Source organism: Plectropomus leopardus, chromosome 20 (assembly GCF_026936395.1).
Source record: "Plectropomus leopardus strain MGB_pleo_1.0 chromosome 20, ASM2693639v1, whole genome shotgun sequence".
In the NCBI taxonomy this organism is placed as follows: domain Eukaryota; kingdom Metazoa; phylum Chordata; class Actinopteri; order Perciformes; family Serranidae; genus Plectropomus; species Plectropomus leopardus.
Window position 1 is genome coordinate 1,964,577 of NC_142195.1, and position 17,372 is coordinate 1,981,948.

The 17,372-nt window shown below is 39.3% G+C and overlaps 1 protein-coding gene across 2 annotated transcripts in view; it reads right to left on the reverse strand.

The window, feature by feature from the left end:
- pam (peptidylglycine alpha-amidating monooxygenase) overlaps positions 1 to 17,372 on the reverse strand; it is a 50,904-nt gene that overhangs the window by 15,820 nt on the left and 17,712 nt on the right. Inside the window, exons 14-19 of one of the 2 annotated variants that reach the window (XM_042509936.2) lie at positions 15,940 to 16,133; positions 14,944 to 14,988; positions 9,547 to 9,822; positions 1,964 to 2,093; positions 1,059 to 1,175; positions 868 to 940 (exon numbers count right to left, since the gene is read on the reverse strand). In XM_042509936.2, coding sequence (XP_042365870.1) covers positions 868 to 940; positions 1,059 to 1,175; positions 1,964 to 2,093; positions 9,547 to 9,822; positions 14,944 to 14,988; positions 15,940 to 16,133 — 835 coding nt within the window. The remainder of the gene's footprint in view (positions 1 to 867; positions 941 to 1,058; positions 1,176 to 1,963; positions 2,094 to 9,546; positions 9,823 to 14,943; positions 14,989 to 15,939; positions 16,134 to 17,372) is intronic. The other variant, XM_042509937.2, reaches the window with a different exon arrangement.

The following is a 17,372-nucleotide window of genomic DNA, read 5'->3' on the forward strand; positions in this document are numbered from 1 at the left end:
ATAATATAATAAGTATGTTTTCTTTAGTCTATAATCAGCTGAAAAAAAGAATGGTTGTGTTTTTTGTTACCTTAGAATGAGGCGTTTATGTCTAAATAGGGAGCGGGTCCTTGTTTATAGAGATTGCCATGCTGCACCACTGTGTTTCTACTGTAGCCCATAACAGGCAAACCGAACACTGGTGACAGACAGGGACATTCATGTTTTGATGCCCAACTGTGATGAGCAGCATCAAAGTCACACTGGTTTGTAACGTGAAAGTCCTATTTTCTGTTCTTTTTGTTTTACCAGTTTAGATCAGCAAGTCACTTTGTTTTGGGGAAGAAGAGAACTGCTGAGAATTTGGCTCCTGCTAAAAACCTCCACCTTTTGTTGTCTCTTGTGTCTTCCCCTCCCCTCTGTGTCCCCCAACCTCTCTCTTTTCTCTCTCCCTATCCACTCTAACGTTGTGCTGTCCGGTAGCCTTGCCAATAAATCTCAGTGCAGACTGCAACAGGAAGAAGTATGTCAGACTCCTCCTTTGCAGAGCAAATCTGTTATGGCACCTCAAGGCATCCAGACCTCTCATACTGCATGCCTAAGCTGCCGAACAGGACAGGTTTAAAAAAAAAAAAAAAACTCCAAAATGTCTGGATCAGAAAAACACATCACATGATGTAACTGATTTGCTGTACATACTATGCAACACTGTAAACATCTTTTGTTTTTGTAATTTGATGGTTACTTGTATGAGTTAAAAGTTTCAGGAGAGCTGTACATTTCAGCTCATAGTAATTGATAGAAGTCAATGGTAATGATAAAGGACTGGTTGCCTCAAGCTATTTGTTAAACATACTCAGCTGGTCTACAATACTTCCTGCAGCTTACCTGATGAAGAGCCACATCAGTCACCCAGTAATTATTCTTCTTGTCTGTCGTTATTCCATGAGGCAAATAAAACCTGCAACACCACAGATATGGAGACACTTTTCAGTCAGTCTAAGAGATACATGGTTGTCTCTGTTCATGCTCAGCACCCACGGTCATAATAAAGAAAACTGAAACACACTATAACGTACATGTCTCTGCCTGAAGCCTTCAGGATATTGCCTTTAGTTGGATCCACAACCAAAATAGTGGACTGCTGAATAGGACCCAGTGACCTCTGCTGGTATCTGGCCTCGTCGTTAAAAGAGCTAAAAAGACAAAAAAAAGAAATTTTGTTTGTAGTTCCACAAAGTGATGGTTTAAAAAATAAAAGGGATTTTTCATTGGATTTTTGCAGAAAATGAGCTCTATGGCCAAAAAAACATTTGTATTTACACATCATGCTCAGCAAGATGATTTCTACAAATGATTCACAACATGATTTTTGAAGTGTAAATGGAATAAAATGATAAAATATCTTCAGCTTGTGTTAACCCCGGAACTTATTTCAGGCATCTAACCGGAAACCTATTAAAAAATACACTGGGCTCAAGACAAAGGAACTGGAAGAGCTAAAATGCTAACTCATGACTCATATCTGTAGCACTCCGTAATGCACACTGAGAATGGCGGCTCAGTAGCAGAGACAATATGAGAATGAATTATGACACACTTTTAGTCTGTACAGAGTAGCCTGTTTTTGTCAGCCTAGCTGCTCTGACAGTGAGACAATAAGATCTCAATATCAATCATAGTTGTCCGTATATTGCCTATAATGAGAAATATTACCAGCCATTGTCTGAGAATATTTTCAGATACCTTGGCCGTCTATTGTTAAAAGGCTTAAAAATGATGAAATGTGGGCTGTAGCTCAAACCAGATCTTTGCTGTTATTTTTATATTAAATGTAATTATATGTAATCTGGTGAACGGCTGAAAGAGGTGTTGGTGGTAGTGAGCTGTCCAGATAAACAAAATTACATCACAGTTATAACATTTGCATTCAGATTTTCAGAGACAATCAGAATGGATATAATCATGAGTGAACAGTACTTACTCTGCTCCCCAGTGATGGTCACCTCTGTGGAAAATGACCAGGTTAGAATCTGAGTCCAGGGCAAGTCCCGACACCTGACCCAGCTGGAGAGAATCCTGAGGCCACACCAAGACCTGCTCCCAGTGGTAGTCTGCACCACACACACAAACACACACACACACACAAAGACACACACAAACCCACGGGTGAAGGAATTTTCAAAGTGATGTCAAAGGTGATCACTGGCATTCCATAACTGTTAAAAAAACAGGTTTCACATAGTGTCAATTACTGCCTCTCTAACTCGAGTTAATCTCCACGGCAATAATGGATTAGCACACACAAACACAATGTTGCCATGAGTCAACATGATACATATCTATGATAAAAACTGGTGCGTTAATCTAAAAATGTGACACTGGTTGTTTTTCTACCAGCAGATGCTGTATACAGCACTACCCCTACCAAATTCCAAAGAGGCTATTTGGATTTCTGTATGTAAGAGGTTGAAGGGCCGGGTTTTGCTTGAAAACAACTCATTCCTACAATGTGTTGGCTGAACTCATCGGTAGTTCAAAAAGCAAAGTGAAAGACCAGCTGTCAGAGACTGCATGATAAGACTTTAAATATGGTGATTGTGAAAAATGACTTCAAACTTTTTTTTGGTGGTCAGTGTTGCACACACAGTTCCAGAGATAGTTGTGAAACAAATGGAAAAACAGAGGTTCAGACCTTATTTGACTTTGCACAGCAGGCCAGTTACAGTATGAAATGGATATGAATGCCAACTTTGCTTTTTGTGGAAAGATACAGAAATGATCGAACATCCCCCAAATTCCAATGTTGCAGAGGTGTGGGGGGAAAGAGTTTCTATGATATTGTGTCAGGAGAAGAAGGAAGAAGAACATAATCATTTTGCCAAGATGACACAAACACACACACACACACACAAACACACACACACACACACACACATACACACACACACAGTTGAAAAAATTTTAGCCCTGCTGCCACAGCTGGTAATTAGGGGGCGCTGTTGGGCCAACTTGCTAACTTACTGTGTTTTTTTTTTTTGGGGGGGGGTCCTTGCTTTTCAGAAGAGTGTTTTCCACCCATATATACAAATTTCTTCGCAACTGTACTGAAAAGCAGGGGAAGAGTTTTATAAGGATGGTTTGAATATGTCCATATATCAAGACATTTCTTAAAGCTGCTTTGTCTCTTGCCCGTCTGACTTACTGTAGTTGCAGATTACAACATTTGTGAGTTATCATTACAGATAGATGTGACAGCCAAATTGTAATAAACCAGAATTAAACTGAAACTGTGACAGAGAGCTAAAGCAAACTAAGCATGTTACCTAGCTTCGACAACCAACTGTATTGCAAAGACATAGTAATGAATGTTGTGGTGTCACTATGAGATACAAAATACCTTAAGTGGACACTAAGGGTTAAAGGCTTGGGAACGAGTTTGCTGCCCTGAGTAGGGAGCTCAAGAATCTTACAGTGTTGTTCATGAATGAGAGTGAGATGGCTGGTGAGAGCAACAGACGGATCAGTGCAGCTTCAGCAGCGATGTGGGAAAAGTTCTGAGCTGTCATGGTGACGTAAGAGCTGAGCATGAAGAAAACTTTTCAAACCAATTATTCTATTGCTGCTTTCACATACTCCTTGGAAATATAGTATTTACCACATTCATGAGTAACAAGCGCATGAATGGCCCTCTAAAGTCGTAATTATGAGTGGGGAATTGGGAAACTTTGATGGTACCCTAGTTGCCGAGTTGTGACGTTTGTGTGGTTTAAATATCACTTTTTGATTAGATGCAAAGTGTAATATGGTATCAATGTTAACTGCTGTCCATGTAGCACAGGGGTATTCAATTAAAATTCAAAGGGGTCCAGTTGCAAAATTCCCTCCCAGCAAAAGGTCCAAACCTCATACCTAAAATCAGAATCACGATTAATTGAACATTTTTACCTCAATTACAATTAATGACTGATTATTTTACTTTTTTTTTTAGTTTGTTTTTATCCCTCATAGTTCACTGACACAGTTTCATGTGACCATGGTGTGTTGGAGTTGTAATAAACATATGATTTATTATTACTTGTTAAACTTTCCAGCATTATATGAAAATTAAAAGCTCAAACAAACTTCAGGTAAATTTAAGAGCATTGTGCTGATAATAGGCCAACTTCTCCTGACTGTGGGTGTGTTGTCAGTGGTACTGCAGCAGCATCTAACCCAGGGGTATTCAGTTAAAATTCAAAGGGGTCCAGTTGCTAAAATTCCCTTCCAGCAAAGATCCGAACCTCATACCTACAATCAGAATCACGATTGATTGAACATTTTTACCTCGATTACAATTATTGAAAGATTATTTTGCTTTTTTTGTGGTTTGTTTTTTGCCTGCATAGTTCACTGACACAGTTTCATGTGACCATGGTGTGTTGGAGTGTAATAAGCATATGATTTATTATCATCTGTTAAACTTTCCAGCATTGTATGAAAATTAAAAGCTCCATCTTAAACAAACTTCAGGTAAATTTAACCACATTGTGCTGATAATAGGCCAACCTCTCCTGACTGCAGGACTCTGACGACAACTTCTGTGAAACATCTGTGCTACTAATCATTTTACTCAGGAATTAAAAACTTTTGAGTAGGCCTACTTCTCCTATAGCTGCCAACAGCCTGCCAACATTCCCAGTTAGAGAAAGGGTGAAAATAAGGTCACGTGCTTGTGGGCCCCAGGCCCCCAAAACATTACATCTGCCCCTGGTAATAATAATGAGAGCTCAGTGCAAGCAGAGATACGGAGCGATGTGTCCTGCTGTTTCTAAATAATTCCATCCAAAGTCTGATTAAACCTGAAACTAACACAAAGTGTAGAAGTCTAAAGAAATCACTTTCCACCTCTGCAAATGTGTCTGTTTCAGACACTTTGGTGTTCTGAGGAGAAGCTGTGCTCTGTTTGTCTGTCTCACTGCGCTGCTGTCGGGCCATCAGCTATTTGATCCACGATGATGAAACGCTGTGGCAGTCAAACATTTAGCTGTTCTAGAGTCAAAGTCGTTCACTTTTTTACATGATTGCTCAACACTTCTGCCCTCCCTGTGTTTTGGCATGAGATTTTCCTCGATGTCATGAGAGCGTGAGACAGAGCCCAAAAGCATGAGATGCACAGCAGATGCGTGGGAGTTGGCAGCCCCCGTGGGGAAAGGGTTTACAGAATTTTTAAATAACCGAAATACCCAACATGGGCGAGATTGTGTCGGTTAGAGGTTCTGAATGTTGGTTTTGATTATTTTTCGATTAATTGCCCAGCACTACTCCTTAAAACATATTGTTCTCATTTTTACATTTTATTACAACTTGGCCACAGGTCCGAATAGGACGAAGTTTTGGTCCAGATCCGGACCGCGGTCTGCCAGTTGGTGATGCCTGATGTAGCGTGACCTAGATTAAATATTAAAAAATATAAATATATGTAATACATAAAATATATATAGCCCTAACCCTAACAAAGTCAGAAGATCGACTTCCCAACTTGGAAACTATGACCTTCCGCCATCACACGAATCCAGCATATAGTCCAACCCTCAACTATGGTCATAAGCTTTGAGTAGTGATCTGCAGAATGGAACTCTGAGTTATATCACAGACTGCTGATAAATGGCTCACTCTACATTCATGTCCTGTATCTGTGTCACAAATGTCTTGCCAATGCCCCGCCCCTTCCCACCTCATCTCCAGAGAACGACTGTGAGCTGGCATCAAGGTGGCTAAGAGGAGACATCAGCAGAGACTGGAGAAAGACCTCAACAGCAACAGCAATAATAATATGTGGCAGGAGATTCAAAATCTCACAGGCTACAAAAGCAGGAGTACCCCCATCATATGTAAGGCTACACTGCCGGATGAGCTGAACGCATTTTACACTTGCTTTGACCTCCTTAAGGACTCAGCTGTGAAGTCTACTCCACCTCCAGAGGACCGGCCACTCTCAGTGACCACAGCAGACGTGAATATAACGAGTCCACAGGCCTTGACAATATTCCTGGACTTGTACTAAACTTGTGCTGGGCAGCTTGTTAATGTTATAACATCGTCCCTGTACGTAAAAAGTCTGCTGTGTCTAGTCTTAATGGCTACCGCCCTATGGCTCTTATACCCATCCTGATGAAGTGCTTTGAGAAACCAGTTCTCCAGCACATCAAAGACAACATCCCTGCCAGTTTGGACCCTCACCATTTTGCTTTCAGAACCAACAGATCCACAGAGGATGCCATATCTACTGCTCTTCACTCAGTCTTCATTCACCCGGAGAATGAGAACAGCTACATTAGGATGCCATTTGTTGATTTCAGCTCAGCATTCAACACAATCTCTCCCATGAAGCTGATTGGAAAACTTAACACTCTGGGCTTCAGTACAACACTCTGCAACTGGATACTGGACTTCCTCACATGCAGACCCCAGGGAATTCAAATTGGCAGTCACACCTCCTCTACATTAGTGCTCAACACTGGAGCCCCCCAGGCAGGGCGTAAAATTAACTTTTTACCTCATCTGCCATTGGCTAGTGACCTCCAAAAATTTACGGGCCAAATAAAAAAATCATGCCTTATTTGATTTAAAATGATTACCATACGTTTTTATCATGAAAATCCAACTTAAGATTCACTTAAAGAATACAGTTATGTACAGATAAAATTAGATTATTGATTATTATTTTATTAGGTTAAACTTCATTTCAAGGTGACTGCTGCATCATCACGTATTAGAAATATTCACAAGTGCAACCTTTGACATTGACTGAGTGAGCCAAATGTCTGTCTCACAGCTTTAACAGGAACGTTCCGTTTAACCCGCAGGAAAAGGGAAAAGAATAAAAAAACATCAGCTGGGATTGAGTCTAAATGAAATGAACTCCATAGGCCATAGGTATTTTTCTAGAATGCTATATGACTACAAGTGCATTTGCATCTGACTTTTTTTAAAGTTAGGCCTCCTTAACTCTACTGTCCTGGTGACTGAGATTGAGTAAATTATATATAAAGTTACATATTACTTAGCATTCATAAGATTATGTAAACAGGAGACAGCAGCCGACGAAAAGCATCATTGACGTTTATGTTACTTTAACAAATGTACAACTGTTCCCGCAAATTTTACAGTGACTTAAGAGTTAAAACACTTACGCGCAGAGCCACTTGAAGTCGGCCATCGGCCTTCCCTTCTTGGCCAATGCGTGTACCCTGTCCTGAACATGGTGAAAAGTTTTCACTTACAGACTGCAAGGTTTTTAAGCTATGACTGTGGCATTTTGACTTTTTATGGTCCCTAATACTTTCCAATTCGATTCCAACATCTGATTTGGCAACAACTAGCATCGGTTGATATCAGCATCTAAGCTAGCAGTCAAAAAGACGCAACAAAATGGGGAACAAACATCAAATTTGTACTGTATAAAGTGTTGAATTGTTTTGAATCATATTTTTTTCATCCACACAACATTTACGACACTTCAAACAAGGTGGGGATATCAAAGAAGAGACGCCCACTTCGAAGACCAGAAGTAAGTAGTTTCCCCATGTGACTGTTTTATGCACTTCCATATACTTTGCACATTCAACTGTTTTAAATTCAAAAGTTTGTTCTTTTATTGGCATTCCACTTGCTTTATATGAGATAATTTCCTTTATTTGTGTCTCACCTGCTTATACATATGGTTATCTCTTTTACTGTTGTTTTTACCTGCTTTGATGAGCTTAATTCTCTTATCTACTTATTTATTAAATAACCTGGGAAGCATTTTGTGCTTAAGCTTGAAAAGTGCTATATAAATGAAGTTTTTTATTTTATTATTATTATTATTATTATCATTATCATTATACCATCATTCATCTTCGGTATAGAGTATCTTTGGTTACATTAGCAAAGCACTCAAGTCACTCTTAAGCTGCTTGACATCAATTGTTTGTCATGGTTGGCCATCAGCTGACAAAAAAATATCCATCACATTCATAAGAGTTTAGGGTGGCCAATCCAGAATCCATGACAGGACTTTTAATTGCAGTTCACTCACAGACTCTAGTGATTTGACAGACCTTGACAGGTTTTGTCAGGGAGAAAGAGGAAAGAACTGAGAGTCCAGATGTACACAGCTGTTTGAAACAATCAACATATTATTCAAATGTTGCTCAGGCCTCTGCAGATTGTGTGCAGGCTAGAACACACTGTCCAGAATATAGAGCAAGATATCAGCTTCCTGAAGTATCCAAACTTTAGGAGTAGTGGACAGTCATCTGATGTCTGTGTCATCTCAAGTATGCATAGTATAAAGTCTATTTTATTCTATTATAATACTGATGACATGGCCCCTTCCTATTTTCATATAAACTGAGTGATTTTGGGTTGTCTCAGATGAAAGATAACCAACATGAAAGAAACATTGTTATATCTTTGGTCGTAGCTTTAAAACGGTGGTACTATGTTGCACAGTGAGAGATGTTCAAGAATGGCTGTTGTCGTATGATTAAAGACAGCCATGACCATCTTATTGTGTTACTGCTGTTACGACCTACATCTACTGACCAACCAACAGAGATGCAGCATGAAATGACGCACTGATCAGCGCAACACTAAATGCTAGTAGGTGCTAATATTTACTCTGAGGTCTCGTTGCAAAGTTAGCATGCCATGGTGGCCTCTTTTCCACAGCAGCATTCACGTCCACATTCTTCTCCTCTTTTTCTGACTTTTTCTGACACACATAAATGCCACTTTAGTGAGAGCGCCATTTGTTTGTTTACATTTTGCTCTCACCATTACAGCGGTGTAGATGGATGATGCACCCTAAGGACATTTTGTTCTTGCTTGATGACGACAATAGACCTATGTCATAGCCAAAGATTCAATAGGTGATGTCATCGTACGGTCTGCACACATCAAACTTGAGGTTGTACCCAGGTTTATTAATAGCCATGTTGCACACTGTAGCTTGCACTATATTTAAAAGATTGTAAAAATCTCACAGTCTACAGGAGGCTTTAGTCCGTCAACCTCTTGTCAAGCTGGATTTATTTTTTCTGCTTCTTTTGCAAATTGGAAGATTGGTCATTTTGTTTTGGATTATTCAGGACTGTTGTACCCCAGTGTAAACAGAGCAGTCATCAACCCACTCGCCCACCTGTGCTTCAACAGAATTAAAGGTTCCCTGTAGATTTCAAGTGCATGCCTACATGGACTCATTTGCACATGCATACAGGCCGGTGGGGCAATACTCGTTCCTGAATTATCAGCACAGTGAAAAAAAAAAGAAAAAAGAAAGGGATGATGCGACAGATGTGAAGAGGAAACACAGGAGAAATATGGAGAAACTTTTCTCAGAGTAAAGAACTGATTTAACAGAAAGGTGTACTTGACTAGCTTTTATTGGTATAAATAACTTACTTCTATTTTAAGGTCTTTAATAGCACAATGTACTGTGCGTGTCTGTGTTTGTTTGAGTTTGAGAAGAGTGGAGTACGCAAGAAAGCGGGGATGTTTTGCAGCATCAATAACAAAAATAAAATAGCGTTGAGGACCCACCTTGTCCTTCAGCTAGCAGCTTGCTTCTCGGCGGCTTGGCCGTGGCCTCAAGCTGGTGGAATTTGTGGACTCTGTCCCTCACCAAAACAGGATCTTCCCTGGTTTGGAAGGCTAGTCTGGCACTGGGAGAGCCCAGGTCTTTCTTTTGCATTAAGCTATCAATCTGAGCAACCAAGTCGGCCTGGGCTCTCTGCAGCTCGCTTGGGTTGTACTTATGAATGTGAACTATGTCCTTGCTCTGTCCTAGCAGCTTGGACATTAGAGAATAGAGGTCACCTGCACAGACAGACAGAGAAGGACAGCAAAGAGTAGAAATAAAGGACAAGGAGAGTGGAGGCTACAAAGGTTTGCTATACACGGCAAATGTAAGACTGTTGTAAAGAAGGCTGGTGAAATATTCATTGGGACAGTTATATCGAAAAGAGAAAATGCAATAAATATTAATGTCCAGGACATCGCCTAGAGTGTCAAGAGACACTTCCCAGCTGAAAATTGGGTTGAGAAGAGCACTTTAGAGCTAGCTCTACAGAAAGAAAGTTGTTAGCCAGCAGGAAACAGCAGAGAGAAGAATGGACAAAAATGTCATGCAATTTAATGCTGACACTGCAAAAGCTTAATACAGTACAACCTGTTGTATGTTTTGCATATATGACAGAACACACTAATCATTTTAAAGACTCATAAGATGTTATTCTCTTGACCTCTGACCCACCAACACATACTGAGTCCTATCTTACAACAGGCTCAAAGTGCTACAAAGCACAGCTCAGACACGTTTAGACGAGAACGGCCCTACTAGAAACAGAAAAGTCTTCCCTCTGTGATAAAAAAATTAAAATAAAAATGTGTTCATATGATAACATTGTGAAAATAATCATTGTGCACAGGGATACGCAAAAAAAACGAAATCACTGTAATATGCATGCCAGGCCAGCAGTTGTCGGTGTAACACAGAAGAACACCACGCACATGCATGAAGTGCAGCTGTGACATCATTGTTCTCAAAGGATCCGCATATTGCCAGGTCACACTGCGGCAAAAGGGGTAGCTTTTTCACAAGATTACACTCTGGAACCTGGTGTGAAATGTTTGCGTTTTCAGGCTCCTAAAATGAGGTACAAGGTGGATTTATTCGTTCATATGACAACAGCGTATGAACGAAAGGCCAGATCACAACAAAGTTTAACGTTTCATGCAAGAACCATTGCCGTGTGAACGGCCCCTTAGACTGATGCAGTTTTCATTTTTGTTGTGTAAGTAGCAAATATACTCATGCCAATCTGTATGCTAATGGACATGTAAGTCCTAAATTGAGGTAAGGTCAGGCACACTGTTGGGGTATTGCTAAACTGAGGCAGCAGAAAGTGATTGCACCATTGACCAACAATAACCTGAACTAGTCAAAACAGCGCAGTATCTCCCAGCTATTTAAAGGGCACATTATTCAGATAGTAAAATGCACTGACAGGCAGCTTCACAACACGCATACAATCTGCTTGTTACAAACACAGGGATGCACATATGGGATGCAGGTAAAATACATTATTAATCGGGAAAATATGAATGACATTATGTAAAATGTGAACGTAGCAGAGATCAGAGCAGAGCAGCAGAGTTGCTGTCTGACTCCACATGAAGAGAGACACTCTACACATTTGCGCATGAGAAGCATAACTTCATTCATTACTTCAAAAGCTAAAAGTTGGGCTCTGTTTCCTCTGTCAAGTTTAGAACTGCAGTTTTTAGTTTGGCTGCCACTTGCTGACCCATTTATCTGAATCTAACAGATAAATAGTAACGTGGCAGGTGCAGGCACACCTGGCTTTTAAAGGGAATGGGAGATCACACTAATTGGCTGAATTTATGTGACGCCTTAGGGACTAAATACTTTGCCTACTAAATCACAAGCCTGTTTTACACTGCCTATTCAAGGCAGAAATATGGCCCCATCATGCCGGCTCGCTGTTCTGTATATAACATACGATTGTGGATAGGGCGGACAGAGTGGTCTCACTTTTGAGCCACCATGTGAGGTAGTAACAGCACCAAAATGATCTCTGTATAAACACTACAGTCATGAAAATGGGACCATGAGTCAGACGGGTGTGATGTTTTGATGGCGAATTATGTATGTAACCCACTGTGGGAGATTTTAAAAGTAGCTGTTTAGCATAGCATTTAGCAGCTAACACTAAGAAGAACAGTGAGCATAAATGTCCAAAAATTGGGAAAACAATGAGATTTAGGAGCTCTTTACCCTCTGAGCAGAGGACGAGATCAGCTGTCATATAACAGAGACGGTAAATGGATGTTTCTGACATGTTATGTCATTGTTATTGTTTAGAAAGTGCTGAGTGTGTACATTAAAAACTGTATACTCTGAGGCAGGAATTCAGATTTTTAGAAGATTAAAACAATACAACCTAGTGCTAATCAATGCTAACTAAATGCCATACATAATCCAAAATATACTTGCTTAATATGAAAGAACCCCTAATAGGCTGAGCAGATGGGGTGCGGAGAAATGGATGAGACCTCAAAAGGTGTGTGAGATGTTCCAATATTTACTGGAAAAGGAAGTAATACACCTGAGCAGCCTTGCCTTGTTCCTACGGGTAAATCAGGACTTCAGCTTCTTTTGTATTCACAGTCTAGCTCTTGCACTCACTACCAAAAAACTAATATCCATAGGTTAGGGCTGCAAATGTACATCTACTGAGAATATTCAAGAAAAGTGCCCTCAGAATCAGCTCTCTCTCTTAACCATGACAGTCTGACATAATGCCATCACTGTGGATACTGCAGCAAGCAGACAGTCAGCCCCATGCTTCATCTCACTTCTTTTAACCCACTCAGACTACACAATGACGGGATAAAAACCCTGCCGGAGGTCTCTCTGTATGGGTTAATGTGTGTCAGTTCACTCTCCTTCACAATCCTCCTACTGAGCAGGGTTGGACACACATTCCTGGCTTTAGTGAAGTGGCATTAATGCCAGGAATAGGAATGAATTCAATGATACGGATATTTAAACATTTCATTGATCAACAGAGAGAGACAGAAGGAAAGTGCACATATGGGCAATCAAGAGAAGAGGAGCCTGTCATGCATATGGACAGTGTGTGACTTGGAACTGAGGCTCTGTTATCTGGTATTATTGGACGTAACTGGGTGTAATTCTCATGTTCATTAAGTAAGCCTACTACACTATCAATGTCACATGAATGGGTCAAATGCAGATCAAGTTCACACTGAGTCAGCCTTCATCATACAAACATCTGCTGTTTGAGGGCGGTATTGCTATCAGACAGTACTATCTTACTGAAGATAGAAGTTGGCATATGGTGTATATGTAGCCCCTGAAGGAACAAGAAATTTCAGTACAGGCAAAGTAGGTCTGAAGTCTTTTTTGAGTGCCTTCTGTTCATCTAAATTAAACAATACAAAAATAAATAAATTTAGGGTGCAAAAAAACTCAGTGTGTGTCTGGGCCCTTACACTGTCGGGAAGGAGAAAAAGTTGCACTGACGCTACATGTGGGTGTGTTGTCAGTGGTACTGCAGCAGCATCTAACCCAGGGGTATTCAATTAAAATTCAAAGGGGTCCAGTTGCTAAAATTCCCTTCCAGCAAAGGTCCGAACCTCATACCTACAATCAGAATCACGATTGATTGAACATTTTTACCTCGATTACAATTATTGAAAGATTATTTTGCGTTTTTTTGTGGTTTGTTTTTTGCCTGCATAGTTCACTGACACAGTTTCATGTGACCATGGTGTGTTGGAGTGTAATAAGCATATGATTTATTATCATCTGTTAAACTTTCCAGCATTGTATGAAAATTAAAAGCTCCATCTTAAACAAACTTCAGGTAAATTTAACCACATTGTGCTGATAATAGGCCAACCACTCCTGACTGCAGGACTCTGACTACAACTTCTGTGAAACTTCTGTGCTACTAATCATTTTACTCAGGAATTAAAAACTTTTGAGTAGGCCTACTTCTCCTATAGCTGCCAACATTCCCAGTTAGAGAAAGGGTGAAAATAAGGTCACGTGCTTGTGGGCCCCAGGCCCCAAAAACATTACATCTGCCCCTGCTAATAATAATGAGAGCTCAGCGTGAGCGGCTGGACGAGACACATGCATCAGGACACAAATAATTCATCCAAAGTCTGATTAAACCTGAAACTAACACAAAGTGTAGAAGTCTAAAGAAATCACTTTCCACCTCTGCAAATGTGTCTGTTTCAGACACTTTGGTGTTCTGAGGAGAAGCTGCGCTCTGTTTGTCTGTCTCACTGCGCTGCTGTTGGGCCATCAGCTGTTTGATCCACGATGATGAAAAGCTGTGGCAGTCAAACATTTAGCTGTTCTAGAGTCAAAGTCGTTCACTTTTTTACATGATTGCTCAACACTTCTGCCCTCCCTGTGTTTTGGCGTGAGATTATCCTCTGTGTCATGAGAGCAGTCCGCCAATTTGTGATGCCTGATCTAACCGCACCAAAGTGACATTTGCAGGTATGTTACCTGCTGTTTAAAATGGTGCAGATGAGCAGCTCACTCGCTGTCTAGTCTGTAAACAGACGTTAGCAGTGAACATTCATCCCTGACTAATATTTGTTCAGCCGCTCATCTAACAAGATAAGGTGCACAACGAGACGCATGTTCACTGTTTGTATGTTTGATAAGAAGGAGAGTGACCTTACTGCTTCATGAAAGATTTGACTATCACAATAAGGTCTCCAGCTCCAAAGACAGATTGCTAACAGTATCATCAACTAGGAGGTCACATCATGAAACAAAAAATATATAAAATACAAATTCTCTTTTTTCCACAAAGGAGAACGCAAGAAAAGTTTTGTCAGACTATAAGAAGAGATATGTGATATATACGCTGCTACAGTACATACATGCTGTGTCAAAAAAAAGTAATTTCCTGTCAGTTCACCTTTAATCTATGTCAGATGAATGCTACACACATCTCCATTAATTAGGTCTACACAAGAGACATTAACTAATTCATATTAACCATGCTCTTCAGCCTTGTTAGCTCCCAAAATGTGAATCAAATGCAGTAGAACCCAGACAGAGGCTAACTGTTACCATAAGTTCACTCTAAATTGTAATACATATTTAGTTGAGTGAAAAAATGTCACAGAAATCATAAATTCTAAATTAGTACATTATGTTCTCTAGTAATCTTGTCATCTTTACTTAATGGTTGCAAAGATGCCAGCAGCAGAGCAATAACAGACTGAATTACACATTGGGGATGAAATGGGAATCCAGTTTTGTGGTGGAAAAAAAACTGCTCAAAGTCCAGGGGAATAAATAGTTTTGCCACCTGGTAAAAACCTTTGTAAAGTGGTACAGCTCATTATCTTTCAACTCACCCTGATCCAGAGCATGCTCGGCTTGGTTTGGTCTTTCTTGATGATCTTTGGAGGAAAAGTTTAGTTAGACAGGTTGTTTTGGAAAAATGTAAATCATGTAAGCTCAAGTGTTAAAAGTGAGTATGAAGCTTTCATTGGCACACATTCCCTTTCTACCCAACAGGGGAAAAAAATTAATCCTTTAAACCTTTGAAACCTGAGAATATGTTTTGGCATAGCCCTGAAATGAGCAAAAAAATAGTAAATATGTTACAAGAAAATTACCTGAAAATATGAAAAAAACGACCAAAAACAAACAGAATTGAAATAAATTTGATTAGAAAGTTATTATAATTATAAATATATTTTTCTGGACATTTTTCCCTATTTTCAATTATTTTCTAATAATACTCCATTAAAAAAAAAACAAAAAACATTTTTTAGGTAAAATTTCTTGCAATGTGTGGTACATTTCTTGCCATGTTGGTCATTTGCCTTTTTTCCCCATGTTTCTCAAAGAAAGCAAACCAATTTGCTTCATTTTTAAAGGGTCATAGCTTGTAAAAGGCATCTGAGTACAGCACAAAAAAACTGATGTCAATCCAGGTTTCAAGGGGTTAACCCCTGGATTGAGATCAGTTTTTTGTGCTGCACTCAGATGCTTTTAAACAAGAATTTATAACCTCTAAAAGGGTTTGATTTCTTCCAAAAACATGAAAAAAAGAGTAACTTGGTGAAACATGTCCTATAAATTCTCACGAGGATATGACCTGAAAATAAACTGGGGAATTATAATTTTATATTTATACTACATTTTTGTTTTTTGCTTTTATTTTTTTTCTTTTAATCTTTTTCATTTTTTGGTTCTTACTTTCAGGTAATTTTTTTTGTAACATTTTACTAATTTCTGCTCATTTTGGGCTTTTTTCTGTTAAGTTTTTCATTGATCTAAATGCTAAAATGAAAACAAATGGATTAACAGTCTTCAAACATGAACAAAATTAGGAGCCTTAGCACCTGCTGAGTTTCCCATATGCATCATAGAGTCCATGTCAGCTGGAATGACAGCGATGGGCACGTTGGCCTCAGCTGGAATCTGCTCAAACAGCTCTTTGGAGCCGGGCTCCATGCAGTTCATGTATGGGATGGCGTGCTTGCTGTCCATGTAGTACATTATATAGAAGTTGCACATTTCATCATCAGAGGTACCACTGCAGACAAAATAGAAAAGAGCCAGGTTATGAATGCATCACTCATTGTACTATACATGAAAATGGAGGAGCACTTCTATATCTGCATCATTAACCCTTTAATATTATGCACACTTGTATCATTCTGCACACAAAATTCACCTTTCAAAATCAAGCGTTAAAAAATATTATACATTGACATGATTTTCTGCTTTCATTAAGTTGATCATAAATATCAAATATTAATTAATGATGAATATTTGATACGATGCCAATGTTTTTAGATAGACTCAAAAGTGAATTATTTTCAATATACTACATGCTAAGCAAAACATTTTTGTACGATGATAGCCTGGAATATGCCAATGATTAGCAGCAACATTGAGTGTGACAGTGCACCTAGTGGAAATAGCATGTATTTTCTCTATATGCCAAATATGGTAAAACTGAGGTCATCGGGTGGAAAATAATAAAAATGACTAATTCCAAGGCAAAAACCCAGAATGACTCCCAGAAATAATACAATGCATGTTTTTATGCTTTGATGGTTGTGGGATCAAAAATTGCAGTTTGAATGGGTTTCAGTGGCACACTTTTTCCTTGGTTGATCGGCCTCTCGAGGACATTTCGCCACATAAGATAGTTTTACTGTTTTAATGCTCATGTTTAACCACTGTCATTATATCTACATTATTAATGATTATTGTTAGATTATATTGTTTTTGCCAAGTGCCAATAGTCATTCCTACAATACTGTCACATCAAAAAGGGAACTTGCAAAAAACATTTGTAATGTTTGATTCTGTCTCCCAGTTCTAGCATTAATCAAGTGCTTTTGTGGAGATATAAAAATATAGAGATAAAAATCATGTATCCAGATATAGCCTAAAAATATCCCAATATAATGTTCACTCTATATCGCCCAGCCCTAGTTATGCCTTTGTTAAAGTTTACAAAGCGCTGTATATGTTCTATGTCACAGGAGAGGCCTATGGGTTTTTTTATGTCACGTCCATCATGCCTCATTTTGTTGCGCAATGCCAGAAGCTATTTAAAATCCCACACTGGAGCGACATTATGCCACCGTTGTTTGGTTCTGTGTGAAAATGCAAAGGTGACATAAAGCAGCCCAATAACACAATCTCTGTGTAAAAAGGGCCATATAAAAAGACAACAATTTACACTAACATTCACACGTACAGGTATTTTAGTTACTAATTAACCTGCATGTCTTTAGACAGATATTCCTGGTAGATGACT